General features: G+C 38.1%; 2 protein-coding genes and 1 long non-coding RNA gene across 3 annotated transcripts in view; 1 reads left to right on the top strand and 2 right to left on the bottom strand.

Moving 5' to 3' along the window:
- Positions 1-11,257, bottom strand: part of LOC125359967 (torsin-1A-interacting protein 2-like) — a 24,665-nt gene extending 13,408 nt beyond the window's left edge. The window contains exons 1-2 of the mRNA XM_048357846.1: positions 11,123-11,257; positions 3,376-3,451 (exon numbers count right to left, since the gene is read on the bottom strand). The gene's annotated coding sequence lies outside the window, so the exon portion shown is untranslated. The remainder of the gene's footprint in view (positions 1-3,375; positions 3,452-11,122) is intronic.
- LOC125359969 lies at positions 7,294-16,864 on the top strand. The gene is made up of 3 exons (XR_007212628.1): positions 7,294-7,310; positions 7,390-7,395; positions 16,460-16,864. It is a non-coding gene; the product is annotated as an uncharacterized LOC125359969 (long non-coding RNA).
- LOC125359968 (torsin-1A-interacting protein 2) lies at positions 10,134-11,123 on the bottom strand. Its single transcript, XM_048357848.1, has one exon. The coding sequence runs from the start codon at positions 10,656-10,658 to the stop codon at positions 10,263-10,265; it is 396 nt and encodes a 131-aa protein (XP_048213805.1). The 5' UTR covers positions 10,659-11,123; the 3' UTR covers positions 10,134-10,262.

Genomic DNA, 16,864 nt, shown 5'->3' with positions numbered 1-16,864 from the left:
GGCAATGAAGTGTTACTACATGTTCAGAGAGAAGATGGAAAGTACAGTGAAGACATACATTTTAGATATCAGCAATTATTTTTTATATATACTCAAGAAACATGTCGAAGGATGTCTACTGCATTATTTAAAAATGAGAAAAAAGTAGAAAATCTAACCATTTATTAGTAAGAAAATGGGTTAAAGTTTGTAGCATGTTCTTACAATGTTATATTAAAAGACAGCATTTCAGCCTGGTATAGGTGGTCACACCTGTAATCCTAGCTACTCAGAAGGTTGAGATCTGAAGATCATGGTTCAAAGCCAGCCCAGCCACGAAAGTCCATGAGATTTTTATCTCCAATTAACTACCAGAAAACCAGAAGTGGTGCTGTGGCTTAAGTGGTAGAGAGAGCGCTAGCCTTGAGGTGAACTGTTCAGGGATAGCACTCAAGCCACAGAGTTCAAGCCCCATGACTAACCAAGTAATTAAATAAATAAATAAATAATTTAAAATGAACAAATTCAATTTCAAGACATTGTATAATACTATAGCATTTATATAAAAATTTAAGGAGCACAAAATAATTCAAAGTAGAGTGATTAAAAAAAAAACCTGAACAAATAAGTAAGAATTAACTTGATACATGCCACAACATGAAAAGTCATAGAAGCCAACATCAAGAAGATGTCAGGGCTCAGGTACAAACCACTGGTAGAGTGTCTGCTTAGCATGCATGAGGCCCTTGGCTCAATGACCATTGCAAATAGGCAAATGATACAATCTACAGTGGTAGAAAACAGATGAGTAGTTCTCAGGAAGGAGTCTGGCCTGGAAAACAATAATGAGGAAACCTTGTGGGGAAATGAAAGTGTTGCCAAAGTTTTTACATTTATTTTATTACATTTTTATTGTAAGCAGCACCAAATGCTTTAAAATGTAACTCCACTGCAGTCAAAGAGAATCAGCAAAGGAACTGTCACAGAAATGCTTAATATACACCTTTCCTGTTATATCAACCCTGTAGTTTCATTCAGTCCCTTTGCAACCCATCACCTCCACGCATAACTAAAATGGCATTCCCTTCCAGCTGTAAGGAAAAAGTGAAATAATATGGAGCTTGACACATTCTCTCAAAAAGTCACATGGTCTGGTATCTGAGAGATCTGAAGGCCACTGTGTCAGAAACATGACAATCTTTTTAGTGTTAAACCCATATTGGGAAATGTGTTTGTTGGGAATTGGTTCATCCCTGTAATCTCAGCTACTCGGGATAATGATTGGGATTATCACACCTCCCCAGGTAAAAAGTAAGATCCCATCTCAATCAATAAACAAGGTGTGGCTATGGACTCCCAATTACTCAGGAAACTATACGTAAGGAAGGATCCCTATTCAGGCTGGTCCTGGAGCACAAGTGAGGCCCTACCTGAGCATTAACCAAAGCAAAATGGTCTGGGGAAGCCAGCTCACGCCTGTAATCCCACCTACTCAGGAGGCTGAGATCTGGAGACTGCAATTCAAAACCAGCCTGGGCAGGGAAGTCTTTGAGAGTCTTATCTCCAATTAACCACCAGAAAACCAAGTGGTGCGGTGGCTCAAGTCATAGAGCACTAACCTTGAGCAGAAAAGCTCAGGCACCCAGGCCCTGAGTTCAAGCCCCATGACAGACAAAATAAAAGGGCTGGGGGTATGGCTTAAGTGGTGGAACTGCCTAGCAAATATAGGGCTGGAAATACGGCCTACTGGTTAAGTGCTCACCTTGTATACATGAAGTCCTGGGTTCGATTCCTCAGCACCACATACATAGAAAAAGCCAGAAATGGCACTGTGGCTCAAGTGGTAGAGTGTTAGCCTTGAGCAAAAAGAAGCCAGGGACAGTGCTCAGGCCCTGAGTTCAAGCCCCAGGACTGGCAAAAAACAAAACAAAACAAAAATATAAGGCCCCAAGTTCAAACCTCAGTACTGGAAAAAAGAAAAGGCAGAGAGAGATCAAGATGACAATCTTGATCAAAATGGGTCATTTTGACTAGGGATAGCTTTAGGAAAAACCATAAGCACATCCCATATATATTTATTTGTGTGTGTGTACGCACAAGTGTGTATTGGATATGCTTATGCTACATATTGATGGTAATTGTTGCAGCAAGACTGATTTACCTATGGATTTCATATGACACAAAAGACACTTGCTTTTTGTGAGTTCCTTATAAGTCCAATTGTGAAACGTTTTTCAGTGTCCCATAAATGGAGGTGACAATTCATGTTTCTACCTAAATAAAATTTTGCCTCATCACTTCCACTTCCCTGTAACCCTGGAATCAGTATCAGAGCTTGACTGTTTCACTTTTTACTTTATTTCCATTAGGGCATGGACTAAGTTGAAACTATTAAGATACATTCTTCATTTATAAAGAATACATCAGATAATAGGTGGAGGGAAGCTTTGCTTAATTTTGACTTCCTGGAATTTCTCTAAAGAGGGACACAAATTTGCTTTCCTACTTTCTCTGCAAATGTGGCTACCTTAAATTTGAGACCGGGACTCAAACTATGTAGCCCACACTAGCTGAACACTCAAAATCCTCCTGCCTCAGTTTCCTGAGTGTTAGAATTACTGGCAAGTACCGCCTCACCCAATCAGTTTATATTATCTTAAGATGCACCTTTTCTGTTTGATTTCATTGTATAATGATAAATGTTTCTACATTCCTGAAGGTACAAATGATCTTTGTACTGAAGACAAACAACCAAGTTTAGAAGACTCCAACATAAAAACTAAGTTCTGTACTGTAACTAAAAATTGTTATCTATCATATATTTAAATTTGAAGCTAATGTTTGAAGCTATTAGTTTTGAAAGTATTCCTTTTGTTTTTTAGTTTGCATATGTATGGTAAAAATATATAATTAGAAACAATACACATCAGCTTTCATTTATTCTTTGCTTCTTTCAGGAACAAAGTAGATTTTAACTATATGTGTAAAATTCCTTCATATATATTTATTTATTTATGCTAGTAGTAAGGCTTGAATTCAGGGTGTTTCACTCGTTTGGGTTTTTCATTCAAGGCTGGCACTCTATCACTTGAGTCACATCTCCAGTTCCTAAAATTTCTTTTAAAAAAAGAAGAACCCAGGTAAATGTAGCAAAATATTAATGTATTTTTGTATCCAGGTACACAGGTGTTCATTCTTTGTACTTTTCTCTGGCTGATGTAACTACTGACTTTTTCAATGAGTGACAAAATATATTCACTTCTGCAGGAAAAGTTATCAAAAAGATATCACAGAATTAAGCTTCAAACACAGCCTCCTACACATTTTATTAAAACCAGCTGAAAAGAGAAAGAACACAGAGAGGAAAATTGGGTACAATAGAACAATAGAACTTACCCATCTTTCCTGAAAACTTCCAATTGGCCAAGGCAACCAGGGAAAAGAAGGAAGAGGATGGAGACCTGAGGGAGACCTGAAGAGAAGGGAAAGGTAAGTATCAGGAAACAATAGTTTTTAAGAAAAAAAATTTTTTTGGCCAGTCCTGAGGCTTAACTCAGGGTCTGAGCTTCTTTTGCTCAAGGCTAGCATTCTACCACTTGAGCCATGGCACCACTTTTGGATTTTTTTTTTCCTGTTTATGTGGTACTGAGGAATCAAACCCAGGGCTTCATACATGCTAGGCAAGCACTCTACCACTAAGCCACATTTCCAGACCCTTAAACCTTTTTAAAAGGCAGAAGAAAAGAGAGAAACCTAAAGGTTAGCAGCTAATAAGACCAAGAAAGAAAAAAAAAAAGCAATTCCCAGATAGTGGTTTAGATATGTCATCATGACAAATGCATGGCAGTAGGGCTCCTCTAATAAGTATGTATTTTAAATTCTTAAGCATCCTTTCTAGTAAACTATGCCATTTTAGGCTCTTACGATAAAAAAAGAAACAGGTACCTTTGTCCTGCAATTTACAGCCCTGCTGGAGGGACAAGTAACATGTAAAACATACACAGCAACTATAACAAGTAATAGTATTTATTACCTTCTTGATACCAGGGAGGAAAGCACTTTTTGTATTAACTCATTTAATCTTCATAATTATGCAAAGTATGGACTCAATATTCTTAACTATCATCCAGAGAAGAAACTGAGATACAGAAGGTTAAAGACACAACTTACTTCTAAGGGCAAAGTCAGGAGTTGAATTCAAGCAGTTTGGCTGTGGAATCCAACCTTTTAACCAAGGCATTAAAAAAAAACAAAAAAAAAACACCCACAATAGCAACACTCACAAGACAACATGTTGGAAATTAACTGTACAAACTGGAGGAGGGGGCAGACTAGAGGAAGGAAAAGTGGAAGAAAAATGAGAGAGGGGGTAACAAGTATGACAAGAAATTATTCACTACCTATGTATGGAACTGTAACCCCTCTGTACATCACCTTGACAATAAAATTAAATTAAAAGAAACAAAAAAAAAAAAAAACACCTTGTAGCCGGGTACTGGTGGCTCACACCTATCAGGAGGCTGAGATCTGAGGATCACAGTTCTAATGAGCTGGGGTAAAAAAGTCTCCCTGAGTTTCTTATTTCCACTTAACCACCAGAAAACCACAAGTAGCACTATGGTTCAAGATGGTACAGCACTAACCCTGAGCAAAAGAGACCATGCCAAGGCCTCGAGTTCAAGCCCCATGACCAACAACAACAACAAACCTTGTAAACAAAACACTTTGACTCTGAAATCATTGATCTAGGTTTGAACTTTGACTCTAGGACATAGAGCCAGAGTGAATTTGTACATGCATCCTTCAGCTTTTCTCAACCAGCTTATTTCAGTGTTGTACAAAGTTTCAGATGGTGTAATAAACCATTCAGCAATTACAATTAAGAACTCTAGAAATGTAACAAGGTTCTGCCTTGGACTATCCATGTCTTTAGGCCTCTTAACCTTAGCCCTAAGACTGTTAACTCAAGACTACAGGTTCACCTACAGCCCCAAGACCAGTCTTGTCCTTTATCAGATTTGACAATTCAGCACTAACTTGTAACTGGCTCTTTCTTATCCTTGTCCTAAAATTAAGACTTTCTTTTATTCCCTAGTTCTGATTTCTACCTTGTTGCCCTGGCCTTTCCAGGTCATCCAGATTTATTATGTGATAGGGACTGGTATATTTTATCAGGCTTAAACCTCACAACAGTAGGAGGTACTTATTTCACAGATAAGTGGTTAAAATGCCCCAAGTAAATTTAAGTGTTAGAATTACTTAGTTACCAGGAGGCTGAGATATGAATGGTTTGAATCTAGTCCAGGCAAACATATTGTACTCTTATCTCCAATTAACCAGCAAAAATCAGAACTAGAGACATGGCTCAACTGGTAAAAGTACCATCCTTAAGCCAAATAGTGAAGTGAGAGCAGGAGGCCCCTGAGTTCAACTTCTAGTGCTAGAACCAAAAAAAAAAAAAAAAAAAAAGAACAAGAAACAAAACAGCAACAACCAACCAGAGTATCAGAATTAGACTACAACCCAGCTGACTGTATCATTATTTTTTCTCCATTAAAATAGTTTTCATATTTGTCATGTCATATATCTGAACATTGTGTTCCCTAATAAAGTTTTTTAATAATGTAAAAAAAATAAACTCAAGCTCTGCCAGGAAAAAAATAGTTTTCAAGTTGTGTTCTCACAATTCTATGGAGATTCTCTGGTTATCAGGGAAGGGTTGTAAATGATACTAGTGGCAAAACCCTTGCCTAGTAGGCACAAAGTCTTAGGTCTAATCCCCAGCAACTTAAGAGCAGCAAAAGAGGGTTACTAAGGAAGACCAGAGTGACAAAAGAGGCGTGGTTTGTTGCAGGCAGACTGTAATATACTCTTTGGATGAAATGGCCTTATTTTTTGCCTATGGGAAGAAATCAATCTTATCTCAGTCATCCTCATTCCATGAGCACTACCTCTTTGAGTTCCTGCTCAGAGTCTGCCCCAACATGTTTGTACTCACAAGGCTACCATAAAACAGGAAGTAGTTATAATGGTCATTTTAGAAATGATCCATATTATTATGTATATAGTCAACTCTTCTGCACTTAAAAAGTAGAAACTAACATGCTCACATAAATAATGAACATCCCAGACTGTTAGCATTTTTTTTTTTTAATTGGTAGGCAGGTGCTCTACTGCTAGAACACATCTCCAGTCTTTTTCCTCCATTGGTTACTGGGTCTTTATTTTTTTTTGCCAGTCCTGGGGCTCGAACTCAGAGCTTGGGCACTGTCCCTGAGCTTCTTTTGCTCAAGGCTAGCACACTCTGTCACTTGAGCCACAGTGTTACTTCCAGCTTTTCCTGTTTATGTGGTACTGAGAAATCAAACCCAGGACTTCATGCATGCTAGGCAAGCACTCTACCACTAAGCCACATTCCCAGCCTGGGTCTCTCTTTTTGCTGAGACCCTAACTTGGACACATTCTCTTACACTTTCATCATAGCTAACAGGTGCCCATCACTGTCTATTGTCTTCCATTGAGATGTCTCATGAACTTTTTTTTTTTTTTTTTTGGCCAGTCCTGGGGCTTGGACTCAAGGCCAGAGCATTGATCCTGGCTTCTTTTGAGCCACAGTGCCACTTTTGGCCTTTTCTATTTATCTGGTGCTGAGGAATCGAACCCAGGGCTTCATGTATGCTGGGCAAACACTCTACTGCTAAGCCACATTCCCAGCCTCATGAACTTTTTTGCTCTGGTTCAATCTACCTGATCTCAGTATCCCATGTAGTTGGAATGGCAGGTATACACCAATTTTTATTTAATTATAATACGTCATTATTTCTAGCAACTACAAAGTGAATATTCTAGGGTATCCTATAATATTTTAGGAAATAGGAAGTCATATTCCAAAATCCTAAGTTCAAATAAAAAACTACAAAGGCTTCCTTAATTTTCTCTTGCTTAATTTTGAGCTACTTCTCATGATACTGAATTGCCAGATCTATCCATATAAAACGTGTTATATTTGCAAGCATGTAATCTCTGGATGTCACAGCCTCATTTTTTGAGTACCTGTTTTAATATATTGAGTATTTTTCATTCCTTTCTTTTGCCCACATATCAAGTTGCTTATAATGACTCCAAACAGAACTGTTTGTGAAGGCTGAGACAGTTCTCATTAAAAACAAAAATGCGGAGCTGGACGATGGTGACTCACACATGTAATCCTAGCTACTCAGGAGGCTGAGATCTGAGGATCATGGTTCAAACCCAGCCCAGGCAGGAAAGTCCATGAGACGCTATCAACAATTAACCACCAGAAAACTGGAAGCACCACTGTGGCTCAAGTGGTAGACCACTAGCTTTGAGCTGAAGAGCTCAGGGACAGCACCCAGGCCCAGAGTTCAAGCCCCATGACCAACAAAAAAGGACAAGGTGGAAATGTGGCTGACTTTTATGAGCTGAAATATTGATGACCTTCAGTCTAACATGAAATCTCTTGGATGTCAGGGGAAAAAAACACAATAAATACAGGTTGAATATCCCTTACCCAAAATGCTGTGACCAGATTTCAGAGGTTTTCAGATCTTAGACTATTTGCAGACTTTACTGATCAAGCATCCCTAATCTGAAAATGTGAATTACTAAAAAAAAAATCCGAACTTTTAGCTTCTTACCAGTGCTCAAAATTTGGGGGTTTGGAACATTACAAATTTTGGGGTTAGGGTTGTCCAATCTATGTTACTACCTTGCAGAATTATGAACATTCACCCAGCTTCTGTCCTTTTCAGTTGACACTATGAGTGTGCTGCTGCAATGTTTCTCCAAGTATTGATTCACAAAACACCTGCATAAAAATCTCAAGTGCTAGCCAGGTGCTGGTGGCTCAAGCCTTTAATCCTACCTACTTAGGAGGCTGAGATCTGAGGATCATGGTTCAAAGTCAGCCTGGGCAGGAAAGGCCATGAAATTCTTATCTCCAATTAACTACCAGAAAACCGGAAGTAGCACCATGGCTCAAAGTGGTAGAGCACAAGCCTTGAGCTGAAGAACTCAGGGACAAAACCCAGGCCCAGAGTTCAAGCCCCACAACTGAAAAAAAAAAAAAAAAGAAAAATCCCAATGTTAACTACACTATGTAGGTTTTTAGCATCTGAAGCAATCTTCCAGAATCTAAATTTTTGTAGACCAAGAAATGGCCAATTTAAAAATGCTATCCTATGTATTGCTGGGTATTTACTTGAGAAATCAATGATATAAATCGTTTTACTTTGACCTTACCATTTAAAGAAGTTGATAAAAATAATCAAGCTCTTTGCCAGGCATGATAGCATATCCTGTTAACTACTCTGGAGGCAGAAGCAGGAAGCCCAAGACTCAAAGCCAGCCCAGCAAAAGTTAGGATAAAACCCTATTTGGAAAACTACAAGTATTGGGGACATAGTCCAAACAATAGAACACAAGTGTGAGGTCCTAGTATAATCCCTATGCTAATATTTAAAATTTTTCAGTGTTTTAAAAGTATATGTATGTCCTTGGAGCACAGCATTCCCCAATATCTTGAAATAAAATGAACAGTAACATTAATCATCAAACCATCCTCTAAAGCACTATCTCAAAGTAAATTACTCACTTTTTAGAATATTCATTTTTTTTACTAAATACTCATTTAGTGAAGAAATTCATCATGGGTTAATGACAAACTAACAGGGTCTTCACTCAATTTAATAGTCCACACAGTTTATTCATCAATATAACAGGAGAGAAACTCCATCATGATAGACATAAGGCAGATACAGGGGTGGATCTCTGGGTACATTCTTGATACACATGAACAAATATCTTAGGTTTCACAACACATGGCAATTAAGATGTTGCTTTATTAACAGCCATTCAATCTCCTCTCCATTTCTTCTTTCCTGAAAGAATCCTGATCTCATCAGTAGAAGCAATGTGCCTTACCCCAGATAAGGCCAACTCAAGTCTCCTTTAAAGGGTGTTCCCAGGCTTTCTTGTGAACCAGTACCTTCTAATAAAATGCAAAATTAAATCTGCTAGAGACTTATGGGGAAGGTTTTAATCCCAAATAAAAGACAGGCTTGAAAGGAGAAAAAAAACCTACCACCTCCAGCCTTATGTTGAAATCAAAGTGTCTGGCACAACAAACATACTGTACTCACTGAGGAAACAACCATGAGGACAAAAAGCAAACATCACAAGAATCCCATGAGGGAAGTATAGAAAGAACCTGGTCCTTGATAACATTGCTGTTACATAAGTACTGGTTTATCTAGAATCTTAAGCAGAATTTATAAATTGTTCAGTGCCTCTGAGATGTCTTCAAAGCTTTTTCTAAGTTACTAAACTCCAACTCTGGTTCCACAACTTTTATGAGAAGGCCAGAATGTGGCTAATGTCCAGAAATATTTAATTCTGCAAAAAAGCCTTCAATGGATTATTCATAAATTATATGGAGTCAAGTGTGGTAATTCCATTTGTCATAAGCTTCATACAGATACTATGGTATTTCCATCTCCAGAAGATGACATTTTAAATTCAATCACCACAAAGACAGGACAGTCTTTGGTTATACAGAGCCAAGTGTAAACGGGCAGCATTTTCACAAATTTTTGTGTAATCTTTTGTCTAAGTACTACTTAATATAATTTTAATGTAATTTTTCTGAAAGTGACCAGTTATCAACATCAATATTCTCTGATGGTGACTGAGAATGGATCAAACATAACCAATGAATAAATGGTTATATATGCATAAATTTTATAGATATACATATAAACACATATAGCTCATTATCACTAATATATAAGCAAGGGAATTTATAACAATATGGGGCCTCCTTTCCAGGCCTACATTAAGTTGGTGTAGGTTGTAGAATTTCAGGAAAGGCATATTAGTTCAGATTATAAGAATTATTGTGTTAGTCTAGCTGGAATACTACGCTCATGTTGAATTAAAAAAAAGATATGCATAGCCACAGAAGCAGACCCAACAATTTAAGCAATCCCCCCCAATAGCAGGGATAGTCTGGGTCAGATCTAGAAAAGAGGGCTGGGAGTATAGCTCATGACAGAACACTTGTGGAGCATTATAGGGCCCCAGGTTCAATCCCTAGCACACACACACACACACACACACACACACACACACACACACACACACACACACACGGGAAAAAAAAGCATGAAAAGAGGAAGATAAAATAAAAATGAATTATTGTTTCATATTCTCTGAGCTAACAACACAAATTCCTCTACAGTCTCCATGATTCTGACTTACAGAATTTATTTGTTTTGGCCAAGTTTCTTATTTAAGGTTTTATCTGTTCTGGTCAAGATTAATTGTAAAGCAGGATTAAAACCAGCTACTCTGGAGTCATGGATCCTTTTTCTAACCAGTGGAGGACCCAGAAGAAATGGATGACAAGCTTTTTCAAAGGTCCACCTGGTGAGATTTTGGGGAGCCCATTCAAGTGGGAAAGACCAAGGAAGAACAAGGCTTCTATTGGCAGGATTATCAGGATAGCATTCAGGGCAATAATCAGCCCTATTGATTCGGTCTAAAAAGACCTGGTAACATTCATTTTCAACAAGTTCAGTTTGGTATAACCAATGGCCTAGTTCTAAACTAGGGAACCATTGTTGCCCACAGTCAGGGCAATGTGAATTATCAGAGAACATCTGGACTTAGACAGAGAGCACAAGGAACAATATAACAGCAAGAGGTAACAGTGACAGAGATACCCAAATAATCAGTCCTGTAACAGATTTGGCTTAGCAATTTCTCAGTTCAAACAATATTACTTGAAGAGAGTTAAATTTGGCTTGCACTTCAGTGCAATTCTTCAAGATTTCGTTGTGAATTTTTCATTCAATTGCAATTCAGTCTCTGAACTCAGGGACCAATCCAGTCACTTACTAGCAGCACAGATCTCAAAATAGCTCCTTCAAATCCCAGCTTCTCAAGATAAGATAGCACACTAGTCTAAATTAATTTTCTCTTGTGCGTAATCAGCTGGTGGTGATGTCACATAGAGGCACTTGGCATACTCTGCTTTGTTGGTAAGATTAGTATGCTTGGTGAAATAGAGAAGCTGACAGTCCTTTTGTTGGCGCTGGCACTCTTGCCGTTGTAATACACGTACCCAAGTCTTAAGGCCTTGGCACTTTGACAGTGTTGTAAGGAGGTTGTGAAAAATCAGTAGTCCTCTTGAATGTGGATCCAATGAAGTCTGTCTTGGAAGAACCTTAATCTGGATCCAGTCACAGAGTAGTGGCTGATGTTGAGTTGGCTGGAGGGTCTGGGAATGCGTCACACACCTGCAAATGATAAAACTTCAGACGACTCATATGGGCTTTGCAGTTGCTCACAGTATTAGAAACATGCATTGGAAATTATCTGAGTAAAAGTGGGTAAGAATTACCTCATGATTTTCCCATGACAGTTTAATGTGGGTTCAAACCAATGGATCTGTTAGAAGTTATTTTTTATGTTCATATAGGCTCTGGGAAGGGATTGGATCATTTGGAATTTATACTAGGACTTTATTTTTTTAGGACTACATTTTTCTTCCTACCTCTTTGGCACTTTGGGAGTAATAATAGTAATAATCACGTTTAACCTGGTTAAACTTTGAAATCTCTAGAATCTCTTCTGTAGAATGAGTGGTATATGTGGTAGTAACATTAAATCGATCACAGGCTTACAATTATTAGATAATATTTTAAATAGCTACTATAGGAATTTGGTTAAAAACCCTTTTTAAAGTTACAAAAGAAATTAATGGAACAGGTCTCATAGTCCTCATCCATCTTCAATAGTTGATACACTGTTAGTTCAGTTTAAAAAGGCAAGTAAGGCATAGCCTTGAACAACAAACCTGAGTTATTCATAAGAAATGCATGGTATCATTTGGAACTTGCAGATGCTATCATCTTTGTACTCCCTCATGATGCTGAATTTAACATGTAAACAAGGTGGGGAAATAGGACACATGGAACAACTAGATGGTAACCGAGGAAGTGCCATGGATTTTTAAATTACATTATGTACCTTGCCTTTCTCCAGTGTTTTCTTTGTAAAGTCTTAGGCTTAATCAGGTAATAATAATACTGTGCACAATGTAGGTGGTAAAACTGAATAAAGGAACTGGCCCAAAAAGAAAGGAGAACTATTTCCTTTGTTGTAATCAGTCAAAGCATACTCAAAAACTGCTGATTCTCAGACTTTTAAAATGGCAAACTGATAAAGCTACTGAAGAGGTTCTAACAGTGCTATGAAATAGAGCCATATTATGATGGGAGCCTCAAATGAATTGAACGAGGGTCAGTGTAATGGTGTGTTTTGGGAGGCTTTAAGTAACAATGTATGAAAGTATGGGTGAGGGCTAACTCAAGCTCCTCAGGCAGTGAGCAACAGGTAAAGAGGGTGTTGGTGACAACATAAGGAATAAGAGATTTCACTGAGGGTCTGCTCACATAAGTCCCATAATAAAACCTCAACTGATAGATTAAACCTTGGGTATCTATCTAGTCACGGTATAGACAGTAACAAATAAAACTCCCATAATCATGAAACTTGTTAAATATAAATGATAAAAGTAACTGACCAAGTCTGACATATAAATGGGCTAATTTTGGATTTTTAGAGTGAAATCAAGGAAATGGAATTAAACGGAGCAAAATACTATTTCTATCAGATTGGCCAAACAACAGCAACAACAACAACAAAAAAAAAAATTGATAATGGGAGATCCATGTACTTGAGGCAAAGCCTCCCTTAGGATTCCACATCTCCCTGTAGAAGAGTCAAGACAGAACCCTAAAATTCATGGGCTCAAAATAACTACTCTTTTTCCCAAACTCCATTCCCCTACCAACTTCAAAAGTCAAGCAAGCGGGGCTGGGGATATGGCCTAGTGGCAAGAGAGCTTGCCTCGTATACATGAGGCCCTGGGTTCAATTCCCCAGCACCACATATACAGAAAATGGCCAGAAGTAGCGCTGTGGCTCAAGTGGCAGAGTGCTAGCCTTGAGCAAAAGGAAGCCAGGGACAGTGCTCAGGCCCTGAGTCCAAGGCCCAGGACTGGCCAAAAAAAAAAAAAAAAAAAAGTCAAGCAAGCACCAAAGCTCTAAGTACTGCTGAATCAAAAGAACTTCATTGTTTCATGTTTAGACAAGATATCTCTCAAACCACTAGTAAAGAATTAAAAGAGAGCTCTCCCAAATCCCAAGTGCTTAAAACACCATCCAATATCAGCCTCCTAACTCATTTTTTAGACTTACTGTTTACTAAACAGGAGTGAAGATAGAAGCCCTAGAAATGCTCTTAGCAAGATCCCATCTCCCAATAGTCACAGCTTCATTACTATGTGCTTAAATCAGTGCCAATCTTTTTCTTATATCTCTATTCATGTCAATCATAAAAAGCCAAACCTTCCTGATTGTACTTCATCCCCTAGTCTTTAATCCTCTACATGAGTCTAACAGCAGTGAAATAATGCCCAGTCATTTGCTTGATTTTTCCCCATAAAATATGTGTCATTTTGCTATGTTACATATTTTAGCTATGTTTTTGCCACTAACATATAAGTTGCTTGGTAGCAGGGCTTGCCATTTTTACTGCTACAAGTACCAATTTCTTAAATAAATAAATAACTGGAAAGAATACAGAACAACCTGCTTCCATATATTCTAATGATAGGAATGTAAATTATTACAAGCATTTCTGGAAATTATTTGCTAGTATCCAGTAAAGATAACGATATGCGTTGTCTCTAAGAAACTCCACTTTTTTATGGGGAATACACACACACACACACACATCCAGACACACACACGTACATATACCCACATCTTCTTTTACAAACTTTCCACCTAAGTTTCAAAAGCATGTAAAGCTGATATATTGTCTAAGAATAAATATGCAGTAAAATGTTGAAAAGATAAGCAAATTAGGTGCTGAAGGCACCCTGTAATCCTAGCTACTCAGGAGTTTGACAGAGGTTTGAAGCTAGCCCAGGCAGTAAATTACATGAGACTCTTTTTTTTTGGCCAGTCCTGGGCTTGGACTCAGGGCCTGAGCACTGTCCCTGGCTTCCTTTTGCTCAAGGCTAGCACTCTGCCACTTGAGCCACAGCGCCACTTCTGGCCATTTTCTGTATATGTGGTGCTGGGGAATCGAACCAAGAGCTTCATGTGTAGGAGGCAAGCACTCTTGCCACTAGGCCATATTCCCAGCCCATTACATGAGACTCTTATCATCAATTCACTACTAAAATGCTGGAAATGGAGGTGTGGCTCAAGTAGTAGAGTACCACGGTGGAGGGAACAAGACAAGTAAAACCTGCCAGAGCATGAGGCCTTGAGTTCAAAGCCCTACTTCTGGCACAAAAAAAAAAGGGGGGGGTCACCTATCCAGGTTAGACAATGTTTAAGGTCACAGAAAAGACTAGAATGCCTGTAATCTTAAAACTGTCTGACCAAACACAGTGGACAAAAATAAAGCTTAAACAGCTTACATATAGCAAATGCGACACAAGAAAAAAATGCTGATAGGTTTTTTGCTTGTGAAAACTAATGTAAATATAAGATTCTTCCTGAATCTTATTAGGAGAAAAGTTACAAACCTTATGAGAGAAGAGAAAAAAAGAAAAACACTCCTAACACTAAAACAAAATGTACTTCTAGCTGGATGTGATAGCACAGTCTTTAATCCTAGCACCTAGGAGACAGAGGATTGGAAGTGTGAAGCTACATAACAAGACTCTGTCTCAAAAAGAGAAAGAAAGACAGAAAGACAGAAAGACAGAAAGAAAAAGAAAGAAAGAAAGAAAGAAAGAAAGAAAGAAAGAAAGAAAGAAAATACATAGCTCACTGAAATTTATATTGAGTGAGGGAAGAGGTAACAGTGCCCAAAAATGAAATATACTTTTACCTGACTTACGTAACTGTAACACTTCTGTATGTTACTTCTATAATAAAAATTTTTTTTTAAAGAAAATTGGTGTCAACTAACCATGACAGCTTATTCATATGAAATAATTATGTAATTTAAAGATTCTGGATTGTATTTCATTCTTTTATTTTTTTTTGCCAGTCCTGGGCCTTGGACTCAGGGCGTGGGCACTGTCCCTGGCTTCTCTTTGCTCAAGGCTAGCACTCTGCCACTTGAGCCACAGTGCCACTTCTGGCCATTTTCTATATATGTGGTGCTGGAGAATTGAACCCAGAGCTTCATGTATACAAGTCAAGCACTCTTGCCACTAGGCCATATTCCCAGCCCTCTATTTCATTCTTAGCTATTCCCTTAATAAAGGCAAACTCAAATGGGCCTTTATCAAAGGATAAACAAAAATTCCCTTATTGTTTTTGATGGTAGGGTAATAATTAAGTTTCAATCTAAGGTTTAGAGGAGTGACTTTTCCAGGCAATATACTGTGAATGCTTCAACCTTAATCAAATCCTTATATAACATAGAAAATCAAAAGAAAAACAGATTAAAAACAGTGGGCTGGAGGCATAGCTCAAGTGGTAGAGTGCCTGCTTAGCAAACATAAAGCCTTAAGTTCAAACCCCAGTACTGTCAATATAAAAAAAAAAATGACTTGTTCTGAATTCCCATTTTAAATGTTTTCTTCCACGAAGTATTATATTCTAAGACTAATCAATAAGTGTGCCTATTTTTAAAAAAATAAATTCTCTAAACCAGGTGTCACTCACTCATGCCTGTTAATTCTACTCAGGAGAATGGAGGTTTAAAGCCAGCTAAGGCAGAAAAATCTGTTGAGATGCCATCTTAGCTAGAAAAAATGGTCAGGAGGCTGAGATCTAAGGATCGCAGTTCAAACACTGCCAGGGCACGAAAGTCCATGAAACTCTTATCTCCAATTAATCACCAGAAAACCGGAAGTAGCGCTGTGGTTCAAGTGGTAGAGCACTAGCCTTGAGCTGAAGAGCTTAGGGACGGAGCCCAGGCCCAGAGTTCAAGCCTCACAACCACAAAAAAATATGCTGGACTGGAGGCATGGCTCAAGTGGTAGGATACCAGCTGTGAGCAAGAAAGCCAAGTGGCAGGACAAGGCCTCAAGTTCAAGTCCTGGTACTATTAAAAAAAAAATTTTAATGGGCTAGGAATGTAGACTAGTAGTAGAGTGCTTGCCTCACATACAAGAAGCCCTGGGTTCAATTCCTCAGCATCACATATACAGAAAAAGCCAGAAGTGCCACTGTGGTTCAGGTGGTAGAGTTCTAGCCTTGAGCAAAGGGAAGAAAGGGACAGTGCTCAAGCCCTAAATTAACCAAGTAAGTTTCTCTAATAGATTTCACATACAAAATAAAATCATAAGAACTTTGAATTTCATAATGTTCTGAATTCAGAATGTAAGATTAGGAAATAGTAAAACAGCAATCACTTTTTAAAATATACATGATCTAAAATAATTCTTGGTTGAAAATATAAAACTAAATGTTCTTGAATAAAGTCTTCAAATTGTTTTGTGAGGAGCTATTTTTGGCAAAGCCTTCGGATCACTGAGAGAAGGCATACAGATGGCAATCTCCAGTACTATTTAGCATACAAACTGCCTTCTTTGGCAGAACAGATAAGCCAATCCAAAAATATGAGCCTACATTAGAAAACAGCTGCACAAAGTTCTCACTCCAGAAACAGGTGTTTTTACACACACACACACACACACACACACACACACACACACACTACATTTTTAAGTCTTTGTTGTTTTCATGAATTTTCCCACTGGTTTCCCAGTATTTTCACTAACTGGTGACTTGTTTCAGCTTTCTGAAAGGGAATTTGAAAAGGGAAAGTTTATGAACAAAAAATACTCCAATTACTTTCGCAAGGAAGTTTTCCACACAGAAACTGG

Source organism: Perognathus longimembris, chromosome 11, assembly GCF_023159225.1.
Source record: "Perognathus longimembris pacificus isolate PPM17 chromosome 11, ASM2315922v1, whole genome shotgun sequence".
Classification (NCBI taxonomy): Eukaryota; Metazoa; Chordata; class Mammalia; order Rodentia; family Heteromyidae; genus Perognathus; species Perognathus longimembris.
This window is presented reverse-complemented; position numbering and strand designations above follow the sequence as displayed.

Coding starts and splice junctions, on each gene's coding strand:
- LOC125359968 (XM_048357848.1), bottom strand. CDS start 10,658: ATGTTCTCTGATAATTCACATTGCCCTGACTGTGGGCAACAATGGTTC.